General features: G+C 39.8%; 1 protein-coding gene across 3 annotated transcripts in view; it reads right to left on the bottom strand.

The window, feature by feature from the left end:
* Positions 1-24,558, bottom strand: part of LOC149263187 (uncharacterized) — a 198,627-nt gene that overhangs the window by 61,656 nt on the left and 112,413 nt on the right. For all 3 annotated transcript variants that reach the window (XM_089425902.1, XM_089425903.1, XM_089425907.1), the window contains exon 2: positions 1,822-1,935. In XM_089425902.1, the coding sequence (XP_089282028.1) occupies positions 1,822-1,935 (114 nt within the window). The remainder of the gene's footprint in view (positions 1-1,821; positions 1,936-24,558) is intronic.

Genomic DNA, 24,558 nt, shown 5'->3' with positions numbered 1-24,558 from the left:
AACCATTCGACAAATTTAACAATAATAAAAACAATTAATACGATAGACATATCTGATCGAACTTATGACTTGAAATGCTCATTACACCACTCCTACCAACACACTATTTTGTGAGACTTGACATGGATCTTTATTCTGTCCATATGCTGCTTACACTTCGCAATCTCTCCGTGGCACAATTGCCATGCATGTGATCACACAACAAAAATAAAAATAAAAGGACACTACTTAGCTTGCGTGTTTGTGATATACCATCGAATCTGACTTCCACCAAATTAGAGATCATGTCAGACTTTGAAATGTAATAATAATACGTCACTGGTTTCTTTATATTCAATAGTCATTTTACAAACTTTTCGACAGGCCTTAATGAAGGAAGTTCGTTTTTTCCTTGTTGAAAAAAAAAAAAAATTGATAGGCCGTCAATAGTTCAAATGTGCCAGGGACGACAAGGGGATCAGCTCTTCTGCGCAATCCGATACACAATCAAATTGTTCTCACCACAGAGATGTTCCTGCTCCGCTATAAACAGATTATCAATGATCTCCAAAAGCAAAATGCAAAGACCAGATTACAGGAGATGCGTTAGGCCTCCCCAATCATACTAGCTCTCCCTTCATCGCACACAATATTATTCCATGACTCCCAGCAATACAAGACTTAAGCAGTGAGTGTTTTGTTGTCGTGAAACACTCTCGAGCTCTTCATTACTGTACTTTTCTCACTGATGCCAGGCAACTTATGAAACAATGCCATTGCTTACCTTATCGCACAAGACATATATATGTGTGTGAGTTAATTCAGATCACACCATGACAAGGCCAAGATTCCTTATTCTGCTTGCATCGCAACAGAGCTTAGATTGTAGCTTCAAGTCAGGACTGCCTGCGTAGTGGGTCAAGGTAGACATGTGGAGAGGTAAATCAGATTGCCCTACCACAGTACTTCAGAAAATACTCCAGAATCTGTTTCTGGGGAGGCTGAAAGTCATCTTAGAGAGCCTTAGAAAGTCAACAGAAAATCTGCAATCATTCAACAGAAATGTTCAGACATAACAGCTGTTCACTTCCATATATATATATATATATGCAGTTTTTCAGGCAAATTTGAAGCTCAGTTCAGCAGTTTCATATTAAAGATGACAAAAGTTATTGGTACAGGTGTTGTACAATTATTTAGACTTGTGATTGAGTGGGAATGTTAGACTGTGATTGAGGGGGAATGTTAGACTGTGATTCCCTAGACAATCTCAAAGTCCTAGACCATGAGTTGTAATCCTTATCTTGATGAGGTGTTATCATGATCCACTAATGAATTGTAAGTGAGATCTAGAAGATCTAGAAGGTCAATTGATGTATTATAAATTCCTATCGTAGGATCAATATAATACGATACAATGGAATACGCCTTTTCAGCCACTTTGTTTGTCTCGTCACGCTCTTGTCAATTCTTAACACCAGTGGTACTCTATGCAAACTAATAAAGCTCCTTCCTTTTTATATCAAGAAAGGAATCAAAATTCAAGTGAATAAGAACTCAAAACACTTTGATCTGTCAGGTACTTCAGAGATTATCTTATTTATTTAGTTACTGTAGTGATATAGCAACATTTATTGGCAATAGCCAAAGAGCATTAACATCTCAACAAAGCATCTGTAAGCAGAGTGCATAACATATCAAGACAACATAAGAGAAACAAATATCTTTCTTCCTCATTCAACATGTGAGTCACAGTTATACCGCATCAAAAAAATAAGAACAAAGGAAGAACCTATTAAGAGATGAATGCAAAAGAAATAGCTCCAACCAGAAATAACCTACCACAGAAACATGACGTAACAATAGCTAAATTAATAGCATATGCACTTGACAGTTTAGCCATGCCATGGCCTCTAAAATATCCACCTAAAAGTCCCGCTCCTCCTCCAAGAGCACCTGTTATCATCATCAATACAAGTAGAATGAGAATCCCTTTATGGATGGAACAAAGCGCTTGTAAATAATTGGCAGTTTTCTTTGTCCCATCTCCAACAAAGATAGACACCCAGAATCAAACAGATAATGTCACCATTGAGACCCTTTTGCTTATAATTACTACAATCAAATAAACTTTAAAAATTGAAGCAAGCATTCAAAGGTAAGTGTTTTAAATTTTGTATTGCACTGCTAGTTCAAAAATTAAATAAATAGCTATGACAGAACAAGATGAAGAAGCTTATTTAAGGATAGCATTTCATATTTTATCTTTTTTGCCTGTAGAAAATATTTGGCACCACATTTAAGCAGTTGAAGATTATAGGATGGTGTGAAATTACAATATACAGATAAAAGTTGTACCAACAGTGAAATTTCAATAGACAATAACAGCTGTACTGATAATGTCATAAGATTGTGACAGGGATTGAGCCACAAAATGTATGTAGGAAATCAATCCAAATAACTGGGACGAGACATGCATCAATTATGAAGTTTAAACTTTAAACCATATCGATTGACCCAAATAACAGAAAACAAGAATGGAACTGGCTGGCCACTGTATATACTATCAACACAAAACATTAAATTGCATCATACAGCCCCTAAAATCGCATGATATTATAGCTCCAGCAAGAAGATACTAGCCCTTAAGTGGACCAATAAATTAAGAGAGGTCTTTTATCTTTCTTGATGCCCAAGTTCAAATCCAAAGGACAGTTCATCCATATGTTGTCTATATACTGACTGGCTGATTATGATCATCTTAGCAAAAGAAAAAACAATGGACATCTTATTAAGCTGCATAAGTAATTCTAGAAAATACTTTTCATGTTGTTACCACCTAAACTAGCATCTAAGTGGAAAATCCCAATCCACGCATGCAATCTTAGGATAGCAGATAGGAGTTCTATCACTGTAACCTCAATACAAACTCCTATTCACTTTTGGCCGGCTCGAATGAGGCCAAGGAGGGTAGCCCTCAATTATAAAATGATTCTTATGAGAGCTCAAGCAAATCTTTAATATGGTTAACTAAGAGATACAAAAGATTCATTTTTAAGGATGAACAATTAAATCCAACAAAAGATGTTGCATGTAACATATAGAGTATCTAACACTTACTGGTATAGTTTAAGTTCTGAATTTGGTTTATTATGTGCAATAAAGGCAAATTTCCACATTTGAGCCTTATTAGAATAAACCACACACTCAATCTTCTTAACAATGTAATATTAAACATTAAGAGAGGAATCACAAATCTACTTGATAGTATGCAGGAGAAACTTCCAGATTTGTAAGAGACTAATTAATAACTCACGTAAATAAGAAATCCTTGAAGCAATCAACTTAGGTTAAGCTTGAATTTGGTAAAGAAATAAGACATTTGAACTGCTCCCAAATTATGCTTTAAAAATGACTTCAAGTGAATGATAAACTATGAGAGGTGCAGGCTTGAATTAAAGCACAAATTGATCTTAATTTGTAAAAATTTGACATGAATTCCAATTGGTGCTTAAATAAAGACCAGTCCAATGTGTGACTTGCTTTATCCAATTGCCAAATCTGATTTATTGAATCAAGATGTGACTTCCAGACTTGCAATAAAAATGAAATCAACCCAAACATAAGTTATGCACTTGAAATGAACACTTAAGGTTAGATCACAATTAAGAATTTACAATATATTCAATGAAATACTCCCCAATATTGTTAACGCAAGACTAAAGAGTGATATTATCTATGTAATGAAATTAGACTTGAATCAATGGTGAATCCAACTTATGGTCTTCAGATCAATTTTATCAGAATTAGACCAAATCCAGCAAAACAGGTTGCTCTGACCAGTTCCGAGGTCATACCAGTTTGGTTGAAGGAAGGAAACCAAAAATGATTGGTTCTGTACCGAACTAGCCATAAATGCCCACACCAGCTGGTTCTGTACAGAACTGTACAGCTGTAATTGGGATTGTGTAACTTCAATTTTTTAATAAAAATCAATAAAATAAAAAAGGTTAAAACACTAAACTTAACCCAAGGCCCCTACTAATGCAATTGTGGACTCTACAGGCCATTTAGAGCCTCTCTATTGCTGTATTTTGGTTCAGATATAGATTGCATTTGGTGATATTTTGGTTATATGCACCCTTGCTATATACACAAGAAACTTTGCATAATTGAGAATAATGGTTTGGATTCACAAGGATGCACGTGAATATGTAATTATGTTCAAATTCGCATATTTTGCATTTTCTGGTAGACCGGTTTTGTGGTCTAGTTTTGTTTCCGGTTTTTGTTCGATTCCAGTCCAATTCAATGTTCAGTCCAGTTCTGGTAACATTGCTTGAGATGTTATTTTGGATTTACTTGAATTAATAAGATTATTCCTTAAGTGAAATATTAAGGAACTAAAATGACAACTTGAGGTGAAATCACAATTAGACTTTCAATAAATTTTAAAGAACCAATTCTAACTTGTAATAATTGATCAAGTCTGCACTAAGATCTTATATGATGAAATGAAACTAGACATGATATTATAATGTAAATCTGATTTCCAGTATTCTAAGATAAATTCCATATTCACAAAAGTAAATAAAATTGCCCAAATATAGAAAGATAAGGTTTAAGAGCAAAATAAGGGCTACTTCAATTACGTTTTCAATAATAAGTACTTAAAACAAACCCTAATTGAAATAAACAAGCCTGTCTAGCATGTAAATATTCTTGAATTAAAAGCAACTAGACTTGAAGTGAAATCTAATCTAATGATATTCAATGAACTTTCTTTAGATTTCATATAAATAAAAATAAAATAATTAGTTTCGGAAATTTTAAATATTTGGTAGTTGATGGGAGAAGACTAGTGCTTAATCTTAGCGCTAACCAGGTCAATAAGAAGACCTCGTCTAAATCACCTATTTTCTTAATGGATTAGAGGAGGCAAGGCTATCAAAGACTCAATAGCCTCCTCTCTAATACAAATGAAAATAGAGACCAGAACCCTACAAGGAAGGGGCCCAAAATGGATCAACTTTCAATTAGTAAAATCATCCTTAACCATTTAATTGAAACTAATTACCTTGCTAGAATTCTTAGAGGATATATAAAGAAAGGAACTAATAACTAACTACTAAATTTACAAAGGAGAAAACAGGAGTTAACTCACATGCAATTCTCCTTCCAAATAGTAGAGTCTACCCTTCAAATGGATCGATTTGCTAATTTGGCCTATGTAGGTGACTTGACATCCACATCCAATCTTGAAAGCACAAAACAAGAGCCAAGGGAGAAGACCTCAAAATAACAACATTTTGCATCAACGGATAATCAACAAAGTTTTCTCAAATATTCCCATCAACATCAAAGAAACCTACGTGGGGGAGTGCTCAAAATTGGGCAGCTTCTGGATGAATTTCCCCAAAGGAAATCCCAGCTACCCCAAGGAAAACCCATCTTGCACTAAAGAAGAATTTGAATTGGACAAAGGAAAATATTATTGTTATTAATTAATGTGGCAAATCAATTTGGGGCAAGCACTCATTAAGGCACATGGAAAAATATATTTAGTTATTAAAATTGGGCGAATTTGAATTTAAGATTTCCCTCCATAAGTTGGCCTCAAAATCAAGTCGGCCTGCCCCCAAATAGACGTGTCCTTTTGCACATTGGAACAACTATAAATACCTGCTAATCTTCCTCACTTAGCCATACAATTTGGACTTCTTTGTGGCTTCTCTCTGCAGCACATCTGAAGCATCTCCTGCAACCTAGTTCGGTGATCTTCTATGGCATATTCTCTTTTGTTCTGCAGCCTATCTTCTCTATTGTTATGTGCTATGTTGCGGGGGAGCGCCCCCCCCCCGAACCCGCTCCCGAATCGCGCTCCGGGCAGGAGCGGCTCGGGAGCGCGCTCCCAAAAAAAAATTTGCGCTCCCTGATCTGTTCGGAATCGATTTAGGGAGCGACCGCTCCGGCGCTCCCGGAGCAATTTTTAACGCCCGGGAGCGATCGCTCCCCGATCGCTCCCGGGCATTAAAAATCGCTCCGGGAGCGGGTCGGCGGAAAAAAATTCCGCGGACCCAAAAAAAATTAAATTTAAAAAAAAAAAAAATTGGTTTTAAAAGGCCAATGGGCCAAAAAAATATTCATTGTTACTTCATTGAACTTGAGTTTGGAGCTGGAGCAAGAGCAAAGGAGCGAGGAGCAAGTGCTGAGGAGCGAGGAGCAAGTGCCAAGGAGCGAGGAGCAAGCCTGCAGAGGTAAGTAACTTAGTAATTTAGCTAGTTTAGCTGGTTAGGTAGTAATTTAGTTAATTTAATTTAGCTTATTGAGTTTAAAAATCATGTATTTAAATTAAATTAATAAATTAAATTAATTAATCCCAATAAATTAAATTAATTTGCAGATTCAAGAATCAAAACCCTACAAACATCAAACACCATGGGCCTGGCTATATTTCTTTGCATTTTCCTCTTCCTAGTCCCTTTTATGGTTATTATGGTGTTGGAGAGTAGGAAACAGAGGGGCCAGCCTCAAACTGAAGAGGGGGATGAAGAAGTCGAAGAAAGTCAAATGGGTGAAAACCCCGGTGAGGAGGAGCTGGAGGAGGGTGAACATGACCCTCAAAAAACTAAACAAGACCAAACTCCATTGCAGAAATATGTTAACAAGGCTGAAACAGGGAGAGGGGGTGGAACCACTAAATTTCATTGCCCCCATTGCAACACTGATTACACAGGTTCATACACCCGTGCTAGAAGACACCTCTGTGGGAAAAGGCCATGGGATGGAGAGAAACAAATAGGAATCAAAACTTGTACAGCGGTGTCAGCAGCGGAGAGAGCCAAATACACAAGGGAAGAGGATGAAGCCCAATACAGAACAAAAAAATCAAGGGGTTTCTTTGAACCAAGCTCACAATCACAAAGAACTCCTTCAGCATCCTCCCAAGGCAGTGGATATGGACATGGAGGCACAGGGTCATCATCTTTAAGGCGTAGAACCATATCAGATTTCCTTGATGAGGGGTGTAGGAATGATGTGGATTCAAAAGTTTACAGGTTTCTCTATGCATGTGGGATACCATTCAATGTTCTTCGTTCACCTTATTGGCACGAAATGGTTTCTGCCATAAATGATGCCCCTAAAGGATACAAGAGCCCTGGGTATGACAAGGCAAGAACCGTTGGCCTTGATCATGAAAAAGCAAAAATATCACATTCTTTGAATAAAATGACAAGTTCTTGGACTGACCATGGGGTGTCCATTGTATCTGATGGATGGACAAATGTAAAAGGCAAGCCATTGATAAGTGTTCTTGCTGTGTCTGTTAGTGGTCCCATCTTTCTAGCTGCACATGATTACTCAGACAAGTTCAAGACCGCCATCAACATTGCAGAAGCATTACTTGAAACAATTGAGCATATTGGCCCATACAATGTCATCCAAGTCATCACTGATAATGCTCCTAATTGTAAGGCAGCGGGAGCAATTATTGAGGATAAATACCCCAACATATTTTGGTCTGGATGTTTGGTTCACACATTGAACCTTCTGTTGCATGATATTGTCAAAAACAAAAATGAACAATACCAATGGATTGGTAATTTGTACAAGAAAGGCAAACAAATGATAAAATTTATTACAAATCATAGCAATACCCATGGCCTTTTCCACAGTCACTCGAGATTGGAGTTGCTGAAGATTGCGAAGACTAGATTTGGTAGCTATTACCTCACCTTCAAGCGCCTTTTGAAGGTAAGAGAGGCATTAGCTAGCATGGTATCAAGTCCACATTGGCAGGTGTTAAAGGAAAGGGCTACAAATGTAGCTGACATGGCAGGTTTTGAAATGGTGGAGGAGGCCGCTCTTGATGGGCAGTTTTGGACAAGTGTGAGGCAGGTATTGGATTTCACCAAGCCAATTTATCACATGATTTGGTTTGCAGATACAGACAAACCAGTGATTGGCGAGGTGTATGAGCAAATGGATACCATGTTGGGGGAAATAAAAGACATTGTTCATAATAGAGATCCCAACTTGTACAAACTGATTCATGATTGTGTGTGTGAACGGTGGAATAGGCTTAACCTTCCACTACATTGCTTGGCGTATATCCTTACGCCAAAATACTACTCTACATCTTGGTTGGGCCAACCTGCAGCAAGGGTTGGGGTTAGGACCAAACCCCATTTAGATCCAAAGGTAACTAAAGGATATTTGGAAGCATTAGAAAAGTTGGTACCTGACAGGGAGGAATGTGCAGCTGTGCGCCTTGAAATAGGCAGATACTTCAGTGGCATTGGTTTGTATGGTAACTTCCATGCAATGGACGACAAAGATAAATTTGAATCTCTCACATGGTGGGAAACATATGGCGGCCACGGACTTTTGCCAAAATTGGCAAAAAAAGTTCTTTCACAGGTTGTAAATTCTTCTTTAGCAAAGAGGTGTTGGAGCACCTACAGCTATATACATAATGTGAAAAGAAACAGACTCAATGAAAACCGAGCAGAAAGCTTGGTTTATGTGCACTACAACTTGAGGTTGTTGAGTCATTACTGTGATCGGGCTAATGAGGATCCCATATATAAAATTTGGGACAATCACCCAGAGGATGACAATTTGGAGGATGGCATTGTACATATTGAAGAACTAGAAGAGGAACTTGTAAGGGATGAAAATGAAGCAGCTGCAGCAGCCATGCCACCTCCACCTCCACCTCCACCATCCAGTAGCAGTGCTCGAGGTCCGAGTCTTGCTCCTTTGCTGTCGCCACCTCCATCTACACCCTCGCATGGAGGTTCTAGTTCTGGTTGTCGGTCTGTGCGGGAGACTCCTAGAAGACCATCACGACCTACTTATACTCCTGGAGACTCTCGTGGCAAGGGCCACATGTAGATTTACAATTTACTTGTCTTTTTTAGTTTCTATTAGACTTTAGTTTTCATAATTGTTGAGTTTTGAGTCCTTGACTCTTGACTCTTGACTCTTTCATATCATAATGATATTTTTGTAAACATTATATCACTGTGACAATGAAAATTTGAAGTTTGAAGTTGGGCCTTGGCAATTATAACTCATTGGTAATGATTGTGAATTATGAATATGATGCTTTGTGAAAGACTAAAGTTGTTTCATTTCATCTCATTATTCATGTTTCATTTTATAGATTTTTAACATTTCATATCATGTTAACAGTTAGAAGTTAGGACTTAGAAATATCTTCGATATTACTTCTTGTAATGGTTAAACTTAGCTTACAAGTACAACTTTGGTGATCAATGATGATAAATGTTATTGAATTTTCAATTCTGAAAGCTTGAAGTTGAAACTTTAAGATTGAATTTGATGAATCATGATTTATAAGACTCAATATGTTGCAGTTGTAATATGTATTTTACTAACTTGTGGACATGGTTGATGACGATTATAATTTCTAGATGATTGATGTGATATGGTTCAATGATCAATCTATGTTTTTTTATGTTTTTTATGTCTAATTCATCATTCTACATGTTTTTGTTGACATATATGTATCAAAAATTAAAAAATATAAAAAATATATATATTTTTAAAAATTCGCTCCCAAACCAGGAGCTTCTGAAAATGGTCGCTCCCGCTCCCGTTTTCGCTCCCGCTCCCGCTCCCAAGTAACATTGGTTCTGTGGCTTATCCTCTCTGTGGTTATGTGGCCTATTCTCTGTTGTTCTGCGGCCTATCCTCGCTGAGGTTATGTGGCCTAATATAACCTAATCTCTGCAGCTCACTTCTAAGAAACATTGCGGCCTAATGCAATAAATCTATGCGACCTAATGCAACTAGCATTTGTTCATATGCAGTAGGATCTCTCTGTTTTATAATTGTTCTAATGCAGCCTATCTCAGTGAGTTAAATGTGGTTCTTCTGTAGATACATGTGCACTATCTTTGTAAGTACGAGCAGTCTTCTCTTTGTGATCATTCCAAATTAGATGTGATTTGTTGTAAAGATTATAGGGCATATCTTGATGGGGTATTTTATGTGACCTATACAGAGGTCCTCTAAGAAATTTGGGTGGCCTAATGTGGGCAATGCTATGTGCCCTAATTCAGTAGTGATCTATATCTGTGATGTATGGCAAACAGTGATGTATGGAAGGTCTCTATATCTATAATATAAATGGCAGCGTTCTTGTGACTGTGATGTGTGTATTGGATGGTAGTAACTTTTGTGATGGATGACAATAACCAATGACAATGATATACATAGCAGTGATACCTGTGACAGTAAGTCAAAGCAGTTTTTATGGAAATGACACCTAAAGTTAATAACAGTGATATGCATGGCAGTGAACTTGTTTGATATGGCAATTACCTACATGTATATGACAGTGAATTCAATGTATATGACCGTGAATTGGTTACATAACAGTGACTTTGATGTATAATTGTGACAGTGCCATCATGACAGTAATGGTAACAGTGACTTTGATATATGATGACAGTGAGATATATGATGACAGTATGATATATGATGACAGTGACCTTGCTGTAGTGATACATGACAATAATGATAGCACTTGACACTGATGATTTTCCTTGATAATGAAGACTCTTGATATTGATGACACTTATTGCAGTGACATGGATGATGTTACTTGAGACAGTGATATGATAGCAGCTCTCTTGGGTGAAAATTTGGGAATCCTACCCGAATCTACTACTGCAGCAACTGATTAAACTTCTCCTATATGTTAATAACTGAAACAAATTATTTACTGTTTCCTACAGCAAATATCGAAACTAATACAACTGCAGCCTTCACTTAATTAATTAATTTACCCAATACAAGAACAGAACAATAAAGAAAAATACACACAAGTGACACAGTATTTTTTGGACAAATGTCCCCAGAAAAACCCAATGCAGGAAAACCGGTGCAGCAGCTCTGAGGGTTTTTATTATTATGCAGTAGTTTTCTGAATACAACTTTGGATGCCCTTCTGGCAATCCAGTTACAGAGAAATAAACTGGCAGAAAAGCTTAGTGAGATTACCTCACTCTACCCGGCAAGTCCCGACTGACCCGGCAGCTGAACCAACTGTCCCTAGCTATCTTTGTGTTGGCACTGCGTAGGCCCTGCGTCAACCTCGAAGGCTCTACGCTAAGTCTACTTGCCTCATGGAGCTCTAACGTCAACCCTCTCGACTCAGACATCAATTCCCCTGCAAATCTCAGACTTCTGCTGGAAGATTGCGTTGCTTCTGCGTGGACCCTTCTGGCTCTAAATCAAGCATTGCGTGGGCCCTTCTAGCCCAGCGTCAACCCCTCCTGGGTCTGCACTGCCTCCTCCTAGTGTCTCTTTGCCTCTCTGCTGCGTATCCTAGGCTCTAGAGAAGATACTCCAACCCAACTATCCCTACCCCTCACTGCAAAAGCTCACTATCGAAATTCTCCCGGCAACTGCTCTGCGCCGCTTCAGAAAATCGAACTTTTGAACTCTCTGTGTGTGTCGTTCCAAGTGACCCTCAAGCCTTCTTAAACAATCTCCTCGTTGACATTCAACGACCCAGATTATAAGCTAATTAATGGCTAAGATCATTTCAGCTTGATCCTTGTCTTCTTCTAGAAGTTACACCCACAGTCTAAGTTTAGACTTAGGTTCCCATTAAAAATAATTAATTATTTTAATAAAACTGTTTCAGGGTGGAATTTCCAAAAACGCTTTCTGGGTTCTTCAAAATACATGTGCCCAAGCCTCCCTGCAAAATTTGAGACTTGAACACATCCAATGCTACCAGAAATCAACACCCCCTCTTGGCGAGGAATGTACTCTAACAATGCACCCTACTAGAGCATCACCCTGTTCTGTAACATCTCCTTTTGCGCTGCTGATGTCTGACATGCTGTCCACCAACCACTACGCAAATGTTGCATTTGTACTGCTGCTAACACTACCACTGTCAATAATGCATCCGTACTGCAACTCCCTCTGAGTTTCTACATCCATGTTGCTGTTGGCACTCCCACTCCCAATTGCTCCTACACTGCAAATTGTTACTGTTACTACATCAACAACGGAAAAACATCCCAATTTACTGAACTAACTATGTTCGGTATGATACCATGTGAATGTTGGAGCCTGACTACTGCTAGTCTCTGCGTTGGCCCTCTGAATCTTTTGCGCTGGTGCTGACCTCTGCTTTGTGCCATTTGCACTGTTGCCAACTCTGCTCTGCGTTGTTTAGTCTTTGGCGCTCCTAGCCACTACAATTATCTCTCTGACACTCCTCGGCACCATCTGACACTAGTCCATGCTGCTACTTCTGATCTAGGCTCTCATAGCAAGGAATTGATCCAAGAGGTGGGCTCCTCAAGGATCCTGCCCATCTGTATCTCTTTCAAACTACAGCTCCAAATCAGCCCACCTCCATCTTGGAGGTATCTCGGATGTCATGGCGAACTCCTCTTTGATCTTCACGGGCGCAGCCTTCAGATCGTGCTTCTCATCTTTGTCCTTCTCCCTGAGAGGACACTGTGTAGCATAGTGACCCATCTCACCACACCTGAAGCACTTTATCTTCAAGATGTCCTTCTTACGTCTTCGTTGCTCCTGTTGCCCCTTAGATGCAAGGGCTGCATTATCCTCCTCCTCCTTGGGCTTCAACCCACTGTTGTTGCTTCTATCAAGCTTACACTTGACCAAGTTTCTCAGCTCCTCTTGTTTGAGAGCTACCCACATCTCATCCCAATTCGGCAAACTCGCCCTGCCCAGGATACTCTGGACAAAGACTTGCCACTCATCTAAACAGAATTGAGAGCCAGTCTAACCAACTTTGACTCTTGAGGTGTAGACCCCACAGCAGATAACTCATCACAAGTCTCTTGAAGCTTCGTGAGGAATGGATCCACACGCTCCCCCTTCTGCATCTAAGCAGATCTCAGCTTTTGCTCCAAGTACATCTTTCGTTGCTCGGAAGATCCCTGATATAGTAGACAACGCATCCCACATCTCCTTAGCAGTCCCTCTGCTAGCAATGTGACAGACAACATGATCCTTCACTCTGTCGAGGACCATTCTTTTTGCCTTTGCCATTTCAGCTCGATACTTTTTCAACGGATCTGCATCTGCAAGCACAGCGACCATGTTGTCGACATATAACTTGAGGGCATGCTCATCTAGAAGGAATGACATTCTAGCCTTCCAAATGACATAGTTGGATGCTCCGTCCAACCTATCCTAATCCCTCAAGCCACTGGTTGCCATCTCTGCCACTAAAAAAAATGTTGAAAATCTCCTCTCTGGTTCTTACTAATGTTGCTCAACCAATAAGAAAGCGGACTTCTTAGCGGGAAGTCTTACTGAGGAAAAGTTCCCTCACAATGCTTCTTCCTTCTCTTCTGACGTCTTTCTGCCTAGCAAAACGACCTGCAGAAAGGACTGCATCCCACTAGCTTCTCCTCACGCTGAGGCTTCGGCGCTGCTCCCTTTGCCCTAGCGAACTTTCGAACTGAGAGTCCTTCCTCTCTGTCGACTCACTTAGAGAGACACTGCCTCCTAAATCAGGTCTCCGACTAGGACTGCGCAAACCCTCTGGGATTTCGAACCGCTACCTCCTGCAGCTTTTTCGATCTCCCTCTTCTGCTCAGCGTTGGGTTCTCTGGCACTTTCTTCTTGCTTCACCTGCACTACCTGTGAAAATTCAGGAATCCCACCTGAATCTACTACTGCAGGAACTGATTAACCTGCTATTTGTTAATAACTGAAACAAATTATTTATTGTTTCCTACAACAAATTTCGAAGCTAATACGACTGCAACCTTCACTTAATTAATTAATTTCCCAAAATAAGAATAGAACAATAGAGAAAGATACACACAAGTGAGAGTATTTTTTGGACAAATGTCCCCGGAAAAACCCAATGTGGGAAAACCGGTGCAGTGGCTCTGAGGGTTTTTATTATTATGTAGTAGTTTTTTTAATACAGCTCTGGATGCCCTTCTGGCAATCCAGTTACAGAGAAATAAACTTCTTGGATGAGAATGTGATCAAGGAAAGCAGATCCTGAGGATCATCAGAGTGCTGAATAATTCAGGAGGAGTAAGCTCCAAAGAGGAAGATGGTGCAGGATAATGAAGAAGCCACTCTCCTATCTAGAAAAGGGATGACAGTCCTGCCTCATCATCAGGTATACTTTCATTATGTTTATTTAATTTGCTATTATTGCTCTTGCTCGTCCTATGGTCATTAGGCATAGGGGATGGATGTCAGGATCTAGTCCTCAATATCGAGATTGAGAAGGATGCAAAGTCATCCCATGATTAGAATGGCACTTGAAAGATGGACAAGAACTTAGACCTTGAAAGAAGGATCCCCGTCTCCAGATTAATGTATATGATAGAAGAAGCTTCCTATTCAAAGGGAGTATATTGTCAGGTTGAATGCAATAGTTTGATGAGAAGATGAGAGCTATATGTCCTTCATGCAAGGACCATTTCAGATGACAAGATGTAGCAATATTAGATGCTTCCGCAATATTAAGTTCAATAGTGATAAACAAGATACTCTCATAGGTAGAGGATTGTGATAACATCTTAGCACGTTTCCTGATGCACTATTATTAGATAAATGTGAAGTTGGCTTCCTCCATGATGTATTTAAGGAAGAAGCATACTTAGAGCCACCTCAAGACTTTGAGGCACATAAGATGAGACCCACGAATAAAGTCCCATATGGACTCAAGTTGGTGACCTGGACCTAGCATGCCTGGATTGATGGACATCTGATGCAGACTCTAACCCCTTTTCAAGGTTAAAGGTATGTCTTTGATATTTGGTTTTATAAGCTAATAATTTATTCTCTGATAGGATCAAATCACCTCACTGAGAGGGAGTTGACCTTTGAGCCCTGATGATCAACTACTTGAGATTAAAAAGTGTAACGGCGAGATGATGAGGACTTCCTTGTTAAAAGAAGTATGTTGTCAGAGACTTAGCATGATGGACTACACTGAAGCAGTTGAGAGAGACTCCTCTTCAGATTCAGATTTGATGTATCCTATGAGTTGGCAGTCAGATGAATTCTTGTGTTGCAGCATGAGCCAAATAAAGCCTAGATATGTATATTGGATATCTACATGAAACTATTAATCATGGAATAAGACACACTATTGGAAACTTGATGGATACACAGATGTTGACTGAGACTAAAAATTTTGTTGACAGGAAAAGCACATCTGGGTACTGTTGTGACTTGAGGGTCTGCCATAATTTCTTGGATGAGATGAAATAGAAGTCTATTGATTTGAGTACTACTGAGGCAGAGCAAATTGTTGCTAGCATGGATAGTCGCGAGGTAGTGTGATTGAGAAAGCTCTTTGGAGTGTTGTTTTAGCATGTGTTGGACATGACTATGATATACTGCGATAACAAGAGTGGGATCCGACTTTCAAAGAATCTCGTGTTCCATGACAAGTCCAAGCATATTGAGATCAAATATTGCTATATCTAGGATACAGTGCAAAAAGGAGCAATAAGGGTCCAACTCATCTCCTGATGAGCAGATAGTTGACATTCTTGCCAAGCCTTTGCCAAAATGAAAGTTCTTGGTCTTCAAAGAGCAGCTTGGATCGGTCGACCGTGGAAGTGACCCTCCCGAGAAAGGGTCACAGCTGATCGAGGACACTGAGCTACGCTCTTCCCCCCTATTTGAGCTCCCAAGGAGAGGAATTGAGTCAGAGAGCTCCTAGGGTTGAGGGAACCCTGGACAATAGGATGTGTGATCCTTGACATTTATGGCAAGTTGGGTATCCCACCTATTGTCACTGTAGGGTGTGTGGGATGCTTGTCATTTACAACAAGTTGGGTATCCTCCCCTACCATCAAGTTTGGGACTTGACAAAGTATACACCAGTATGCATCCTATCCACAAGCTGGGCTTGTCGAGATTTTTCACCTATCTGGCCAATGGGTGAGGAGGATTTGGGTCGTGACTGATCCTCACCAAACGTGGTATGTAACAACCCACAATTTAAATATACAACTAATTAGATCAATTATGTGATTTATAATCAACACACCTCTATTCAACTAATTAGTATAGAATTTTTTAGAAATATGAGCAAAGGCAACATACTTGTAGCGATGATATTTCTTACATGTAACTTCGGAGTTGAATGTTATTTGAACCCCACTAACCGCAACAAAGTTTTGGAGACGACTCTCCACCCAACCGTAGGCTCAGCTACACGTAATTTTTCTACAATTGGCCACCCCTGAGTCCTCAATCAACGTATTACTGTCAAGGAATCCTTTATCTCACAACACTTTTCTCCCAAAAGAATGGATGAAGGAATGATTAATCTCATCTTCCTCATCGTCCATTATATACACCAAAAAATGGAAAGGAGACCGCATGCATACATTCCATGTGTCAACATGCAACCTTTTTTTCTTTATTAAGTTTTACTTAATTTAATATTTCTCTTAATTTAATTCTTTCTTATATTATTCCTTTTTACTTTTTGTTACCTTTACTTATTTTTACTATTTTTAATTGAGATTTAGTTGAAAGTTGATATGGCACTCAGTTGGAAAATGTTTTTGTTACCTTTACTTATTTTTACTATTTTTACCTTATGGATAACTTTTAGTTTTGTTTAATTAACTTTTAGTTTACAGTGTTATATATATATATATTCTTTCAATTTATAGTATCGCTGAGATTCACCGCCATCAACACTAAACTATATTTAAAAACATCAAAAAAATAATAGAATTAGGAAGACCTCCTGAAGTAATATTTAGGCATAATTTTAGCCTTTCGAACTTAATAAAGTGAGGACATAATATTAAAAGTTTAACCTCATATCGGACAATTATCCTTTGAGAATGATAGCAGGATACCAAATCCTTATTGCCATTCTTAGACTGGCCAATACCTAAATAATAGCTATTTAGGTTGGTACTCGCTAGCGTGATGGTCATTACTGCAACCCCATAAGAAGAGGGCGAGAGTTCAATTCACCACAGGAGTCTATGCAATAAGAGAAGCAGCTATACTTACAGTGCCCAACCACGTGTGGTTCTTCACCACCATCAACACTAAACTATATTTAAAAACATAAAAAAATAATAGAATTATGGAAGACCTCCTGAAGTAATATTTAGGGCATAGTTTTAGCCTTTTGAGCTTAATAAAAGTGAGGACATAATGTTAAAAGTTTAACCTCATATCAGACAATTATCCTTTGAGAACGGTAGCGGGATACCAAATCCTTATTTCCATTCTTAGACTGACCAATAAGTAATTAATAGCTATTTAGGTTGGTCCTTCCTAGCATGATGGTCATTACTGCAACCTCGCAAGAAGAGGGCGCGAGTCCTTCGGTGAGGACATAATGTTAAAAGTTTAACCTCATATCAGACAATTATCCTTTGAGAACGGTAGCGGGATACCAAATCCTTATTTCCATTCTTAGACTGACCAATAAGTAATTAATAGCTATTTAGGTTGGTCCTTGCTAGCGTGATGGTCATTACTGCAACCTCGCAAGAAGAGGGCGCGAGTCCTTCGGTCTACATTGGAGAACATCCTAAAGGTCAAAGAAACTAAAAGAATGATAGAAGGAAAGAAAGTCGCAATAAAAGAAAAAAGAAAAATGCAAAAGTTGTTTGGCACTGAAATTTGCGCATGGGCCAAAGCCTAGCATGAGATCTACCCCCTTCATAACCCATTACCCATTTCCTAGAGCACTTGATTCTCCACACATAAGAAAAGGGAACCCTTGTATTGTCCCAAACCTGATGAGAAATAAATTACCTCATCTTAAGGGGTCATAAATGTTATATCTCTCAAATGCAAGCTTGGGCACCTAAGCTATGCACCTATATCATAGCATTATCAAAAAGAAGTAAAAGGGGCACCAGGGGGGTGGAAAAAGCAATTCAAGGAAAGGGGTAACTCATGCCTCCACGATTGCTCCCTCCTTACATCTATACACCCAGGATGTTGGATCACCATTAGCTTAGTCACTTGGCTATGGCACCTGGCCCTGAAGTCATGCCCATTCCATTACCACCATCTACACTTGCACCTATGGATTGATGGTTAACCTAGGACCTACTTCCCCTTTGGGATTGGAAACACCTAATAGGGTTATCCATCTAGCCATCCCTAACATAAGACAGGGAACGCCTATACAGGACCTGGTCTTGTTAGATATTTAAGGTTGATATATGTGTGAAGTATTGGGTGTGCCCCTAACTTTAAGTATGGTTCACTATGATGCATCCATGGTTTTACTTACCCATTGATTGATTGATTTACACTTGATCTTAAGGATGTTTTGCCAAGTGGTCCACATCATAGTAGCAAAGGCCTTCAGAGGTGATTGCCTCGCCTCCTTAGCAAAGCAATAGCAATCATACTATCTAGTGCAGAGAGAGAAATTATCTTTGTTGGTGCAGCGTTGCCTACCTAGAGTAGAGCGTTGGGCTATCTAAGAGCTTCACATGATGCTTGACACCAAGAAGAACTTCGAGATGCTTAGATGTTGAGGCCATGATAATTGGTGTTGGAGATATTGATAATGTACCCAATGGACCCAAGATACCCCCACACTGAGCTTGACATTGTTTGATGGGCATCACTTGATACAAAGCCTAGACGATGATGTTCAACCTTGAGATGACAAGGGAGGGCTTGCACATCACCTTGGAGCCCCAAGGATGGAGATATTTGATGCCACGTCACCCTTTTTTTCTTGTGAGGGTGACATGGGGCACCTTTTTGGGCATGATGTCTTGGCATGGAGATACTTTTGATGGCTTGTACATGATCCTTGAGCACTTTAGAGTATCGAGCACTCCTTAGCCCTTGCCTCACATTTTGAGGGCTTATTGAGCTCATTTGGAGGGTGAAATCACACTATTGGAGCATTTATTCCCACATGTGTGGACCTTTGTGGAATATTTGTCTTGTTTTTTAGCTATCAAGTTGTCTTGTAACCTCTATCTTGTGGAGATTTGCCTTCGAAATTCGTACCCAATCAACGAAGGAGAGAGAAGAATGAGTGTGAGATGAGATGCCAAAATGAGGAGGAGGCTCCTTGTATTTATATGCAACGTTGTGGGCTTGAGGGTGCAAATTAGATGGTTGGTCAACCTTGACAATTTGTCCATAATCAAAATAAATTCATAATTCCACTTGTACATGTCAGAATGGGATGATCTTTAGATTAATCCTACACCTCTCGGAGAGAGGAATCCAATAAAAATATTAGCTGCCTCATATGAGTTGTCCAAGTTGCCAAATTTAACACTCCCTCTCAACTAGGGAGAACTTCACCTGCCAAACTGTCTGATAATATGTACCATCCTTGTCTCTGCTCTACTAAACGATGAAGAAAGAAGAAATGATCGAGAATGTATCATACCATTCTCCATTGACCCAATGTCAGTCTCCAATAATAGTGTGTCATACCACTCTTAACTGACCCGAAGTCAATTTCCATTGATCCTAGATCAATATCAACATCTTAGCATAGGGAGTACGGTAGTACACAATGCGTCCATCAGTAGTACTATGGTCCGTATCCTCATTTCCCTACTCATTGGTCAGATGAGAGGTACTTCCCATGAGTCTCGGACTACATGGGTAGGATGTGCCGGCAAGAGAAGGTGAACCACTCATCTTGCTCATAATAGGAGAAGGGGAACCACTCAACCGATGCATATGTCACCATGGGTATCACAAGGGAAGGTGAACCACTCACCCTGTACATCGCACACCATTAGGGGAAGGTGAACCACTCACCCTATGGTCGCTCATCGCTCCAAGAAGTACCCAAAGCCCCCCGGAGCTCCCAGAGTTCAACATCCATCTCATATGAAACCCTCATAAGAGGGTCTCTCCATGACTCCAAGTCGTTCATGAAAGGTTAAGAATTTGACCTTCCCCAGAGGCTCCGTATGAATATTGGCGACTTGATCATCAGTCCCAATGTGTTGGAGCCTTATTGCTCCCCGTTGTACCATATCTCGGATAAAATGGTCCCTGATATCAATATGCTTGGAGTGATCATGAAACACGAGATTCTCAGAAAGACGAATCCCATTGGTTGTCGCAAAAGATCACGGTGGTATCCAGCACATGTCCAAACAGCTCACTAAAGAGCTTCCTCAACCAAACAGCTTCACAAGAGGCCATACTAGCAGCAATGTATTCAGCATCAGTGGTGCTCAAGGCAACCGATTTCTACTTCCGGCTTATCCATGATATCGATGCAGAACCTAGAGAGAAGCAACATCCAGATGTGCTTTTACGAACCACCACAATGCTAACCCAGTCTGTATCAATGTAACCATGGAGACACACATTCCCAGCAATGTATCTCAATCCATAAGTGTTGTGCCCCAGAGATATCTCAAGAGATTCTTGACAGCAATCCAATGTATGTGATGAGGCTTGACCATAAGCTGACTCAATGTATTCACTACAAAACATATTTTTGGACAGGAGTTCACCAAGAACATTAGGGCCCCCACGAGTTGACGATACTTAGAAGGATTTCCCAAATCGGGCCCAGCAACACTTCCACATAACTTCTTGAAGTTAAGTTCCATCGGAGTAGTCACGAACTTGCAGTCCACCATCCCAAATCTTTAAAGTAGCTTCACAATATATTTTCCTTGAGAAAGGAAAATCTCACCTGGATTTTGCCAGACCTCCAACCCTAGGAAATAATGCATCAGTCCTAGGTCCTTCATTTCAAATTCAGAAGCCAACTCCCTCTTACATTAATGAATAAGAGGGTCTGCACCTGTCAGAAAGAAATCGTCCACATAGAGTACCGAGATGAGAGGTATATCATTCTCAACCTTAAAAGTAAAGGTTCAGATCAGCTTCACTTCTTGTAAATCCCAGCTTCATTAGATAGCTATCAATCCTCTCATACCAAGCCCGGGGTACTTGCTTCAACCCATAGAGGGCTTTCTTCAACCTGTATAAATGTCTCTGACGATCTAGAACTTCGAACCCCTCAAGTTGTTCTACATAGACTTCCTCCTTAAGTTAACCATGAAAGAAGGCAGTGTTGACATCCATCTGGTGTAGATTCTGTTAGAGTCCTATAGTGATAGGATTCATAATTTTGAATTGGCTGAGGTTAACTCTTGTAATATTGTACATACCTTTGCTTTCTGCAAATGTTTTCCATATTAAAATTAAAAAATGTAAAGAGGGTATGTCCTAAAAGAAATATCAAAGGACAAGAAAAATAAGAAAAGATCAAAAAATACAAAAAATGAAAAAATATGAACCCCAAACAAAAAACAGATCATGAAAGTGTGCAAGTCCAAGTGCCACTACTTTTTACTTTACTGTCTTAAATAATGGTTGTGTGCAGCTTGTCATACATGCCACAACCCATGATAGTCAAACTGCTTAATCTTGACTATTTCATGCTTTGAATTTCATGTTTATAGTTAGAGAATAAAAATCTGACCAAACAGTTTAATCTTGGCAGATCATTAGATAGGTAGAGAAATAAAAGGAGTTCATCAATTTAATCTGAGCCCTTGGAAGATATAAGATTAGAAGTAGATAGTTTGTTTTATAAAAGAAAAGGAAAGAAAAGGATTTGCTAGCTTAAATGCACCCACCAAAGTGAAGAAAAAATGTTAGGGTAAGTAAAGAAAGGTTGCAGAAATACAAGTTATTTGGAGCATAAGCACTATTATCATGCTTAACTATGTGTTTCAAGTGTGCAGGAGCAGCTATCAATGAAAAAAACAAGCTCATAAGTTTATTTGCCTAACTCCCCTTCATTACATTTCACCCCCACTATATACTCACTAATTTACCCTTTACCCCTTCATGGCTTATGAAAACCCCTTCCCCCTCATTTTTACTCCTACCCCCTAGTTTCACAAATTTCCCTAATCAAATACTACTAAAATCCATTCCCCTAAGTGTGAAACCCATTTCCCCCCTTTTAAAATCATGTTTTCCCTTTAATAATTACCCAAAACCCCTCTAAACCCTTTATCCTAACTCTAAAAACCCCCCGCTTCACTAACTCCACCACTTAACCATTTTCCCGACTAAACTCGAGTTTAACCCGCCACCCTGGTGAGGTAAACTAATCCCGCTACCCCAAAACTCCATAGTTTAATTAAATCTGCGATTAAGCATGGGTTAATTACTCTAAACAGTGATTAAAACCCATGGGTCCCGCTAACCTCTGCCCAATCACCCGACTGCGCAACTTTCCCACGCGATGGTCGTCCGATCATCCACCCCCAGATCCAACAGCCATCGCCCATATCGCGCTCGCGCGATGTCCGACCTTTAACGGCCCGAGAGCACGCAATATGGGCGGTTTTGCTTGGGACCCATTTGCCTACGTTTCAGCCTCTGGCATACATCACGTTCCCCTTGCAAAATATCGCCCGACCCCCATAAGCGGTGCGATGGCCTCCAAAACCACCTCCCCGCCAAAATGAAAACCAGAACTATTCATAAAACATTCATTCCCCACCATTTTTCCAACCGGTAGCCATTAAAAGCCTTTTGACCCCCATTTTCACCCTTTTTTGCTCAAATTGCACTATTGAACCTCTGAAGCACCTGCGCATTACGAACTCCTATGACCAGCCGTCAACTGGCAGAGCCTTCCGACGCCACCACTGCACACCATCCTAGTTGCCAAAGCCCTCTGCAAACCCCAATTGAAAACCAGTTGCAACCCCGACTGTAAATTCCAGGTATTTAATCATAAAACTAGAATCGTCCTCTCTCTAATGAAAGAACATTAAATTCTTAAAACCACTAAAAGAGTTTGATTAATTTCAATTTAAATTGAGTCTACCATTCCCAAAGTACCAGAACCCCAACCTGCAACCTACTAGTACCCTACCCTGGTTATTCAATTACTCAAATTTCACTCCCAAAGCCATATAAAGCCCAATTTTCCACATTTTATCACAGAAATGGTTGCCCCAACCTCTCTAGATGTCAAACCAGTGACAACCCCTCACTTAGACATTGACCACCTGGCCCTGGCAGACAAGGATTTTCAAATCAAAGACACAGTCACCCAAGACAACCTTCTGAGAATCCATTGTTGGGCCAAGGATAAATTCTTGAACAAAGCAAATGATATCCACCTTTGGGACTCAAATCTACCCAATTATACATTCCCAAAAGCCCATCCATTCCCAGACATTGTACATTTCTGCCATGCATGTTACATCCCTAGCCAAAGGGCTATAATTGCCCCAAACCAAGACTTCTTGTTTTCAATTACTGCTGAGTCTATTAACCAGATGCTTCAAATCTAGCCCAGCCACAATTTGACTCCTTTGTCCATTGCACACCTGTTGGACCTATACACCACATTGGACCCAGCTAAGATCAAACAAATTTTTCAAAATTTCATCGAGGAGCGCCATACTCCTAAAGACATTCCACCCTATGTTTTTTGCTATTTTCTCAAAGATTGGCAAGAGAATAATCACCATGATCTCAAGCATCCTAGGATTCACATCAAACGAGTTTGTGGATGAGATAATCATGGCTTTCTTGTCCATTTTCACTCCAGGCCAACCTCCTGCCATAATGTATGATTATGCCCAGTTCATTGCAGACAAAATGCATGAACAGTTCACTAGATTGCCCACTGAAAGAGTCTTCAAATACTCTTCAGTGCTTTTTCATATGTTCCTGTATTATCAAACAGACAAGTTCCCAATGAAGATTCAGAAAATAGATACCAGGGGAAAGGAAAGATCAGTGATCTATTGGACACCCTTGGTCTAGAGGTATAACACCACATTCACATACAAAGACTTCATAGATTGTTTTGTGCACCTTGTCATGAACATGCTGACTTCTAGCACTCAACCTAGAATCAACACTGAGATCAAGAGAGTATTGCAACTGATAAAGAATAGTACAGTAGGACACTGGTACCTCTACTAAAATCATATTGAAATTAGGATCTATGGTTGTGAATTACCCCCTTACAAATTGCCTAAGTATCTCCCAATGAGAATATTTGCCCTGGAATACTTCAGGCAAATGATAGGTGCGGATGAGGTCAACTTCCTAGCTGCTAGGAAGAAAACATAGTTTAAGATGAAAAACCAAATGGGCCCTTTCATCTGCAACACCAGAAAAGCTGGGCCTGAAGTTGATAAGATACTCCAGCAATTCAAATTCAAGAATAGTTTCATTTGGCATTATGACCCTAATGGGGTTATAAACAAACTCAGACAAAAGGTCAAGCTAAGACCTTACATCCACTACCCAAGACCTAACATTGAACAATGTGCTAATCAGTCAGAATGGGTAGAGAACACATTGATAGATATGGACAACACAGTGGTGGATGTGGAGAACACCATGATTGACTTGGAGAAACAATTTGACCAAAGCTCTTTCTTGCAGGTCCCAGAGTTGGAAGAGTCAATGAATATCCCTCCCATCATTCAGACTCTTGTCAATGAGGAGAAGAATCCCAAAAGAAAGAGGGAAGAAGCATTAAGCTCTGCTATGGACACCACTGATCAGCAGTTCCAACTAAGCAAAAGGCCCAAA

This window comes from Pinus tabuliformis, chromosome 6 (assembly GCF_031772625.1).
Source record: "Pinus tabuliformis cultivar Carrire ecotype Pingquan chromosome 6, CPIR1, whole genome shotgun sequence".
Taxonomy (NCBI): domain Eukaryota; kingdom Viridiplantae; phylum Streptophyta; class Pinopsida; order Pinales; family Pinaceae; genus Pinus; species Pinus tabuliformis.
The sequence above is the reverse complement of the archived record's forward strand: the minus strand, read 5'-3'. Positions and strand labels throughout refer to the sequence as shown.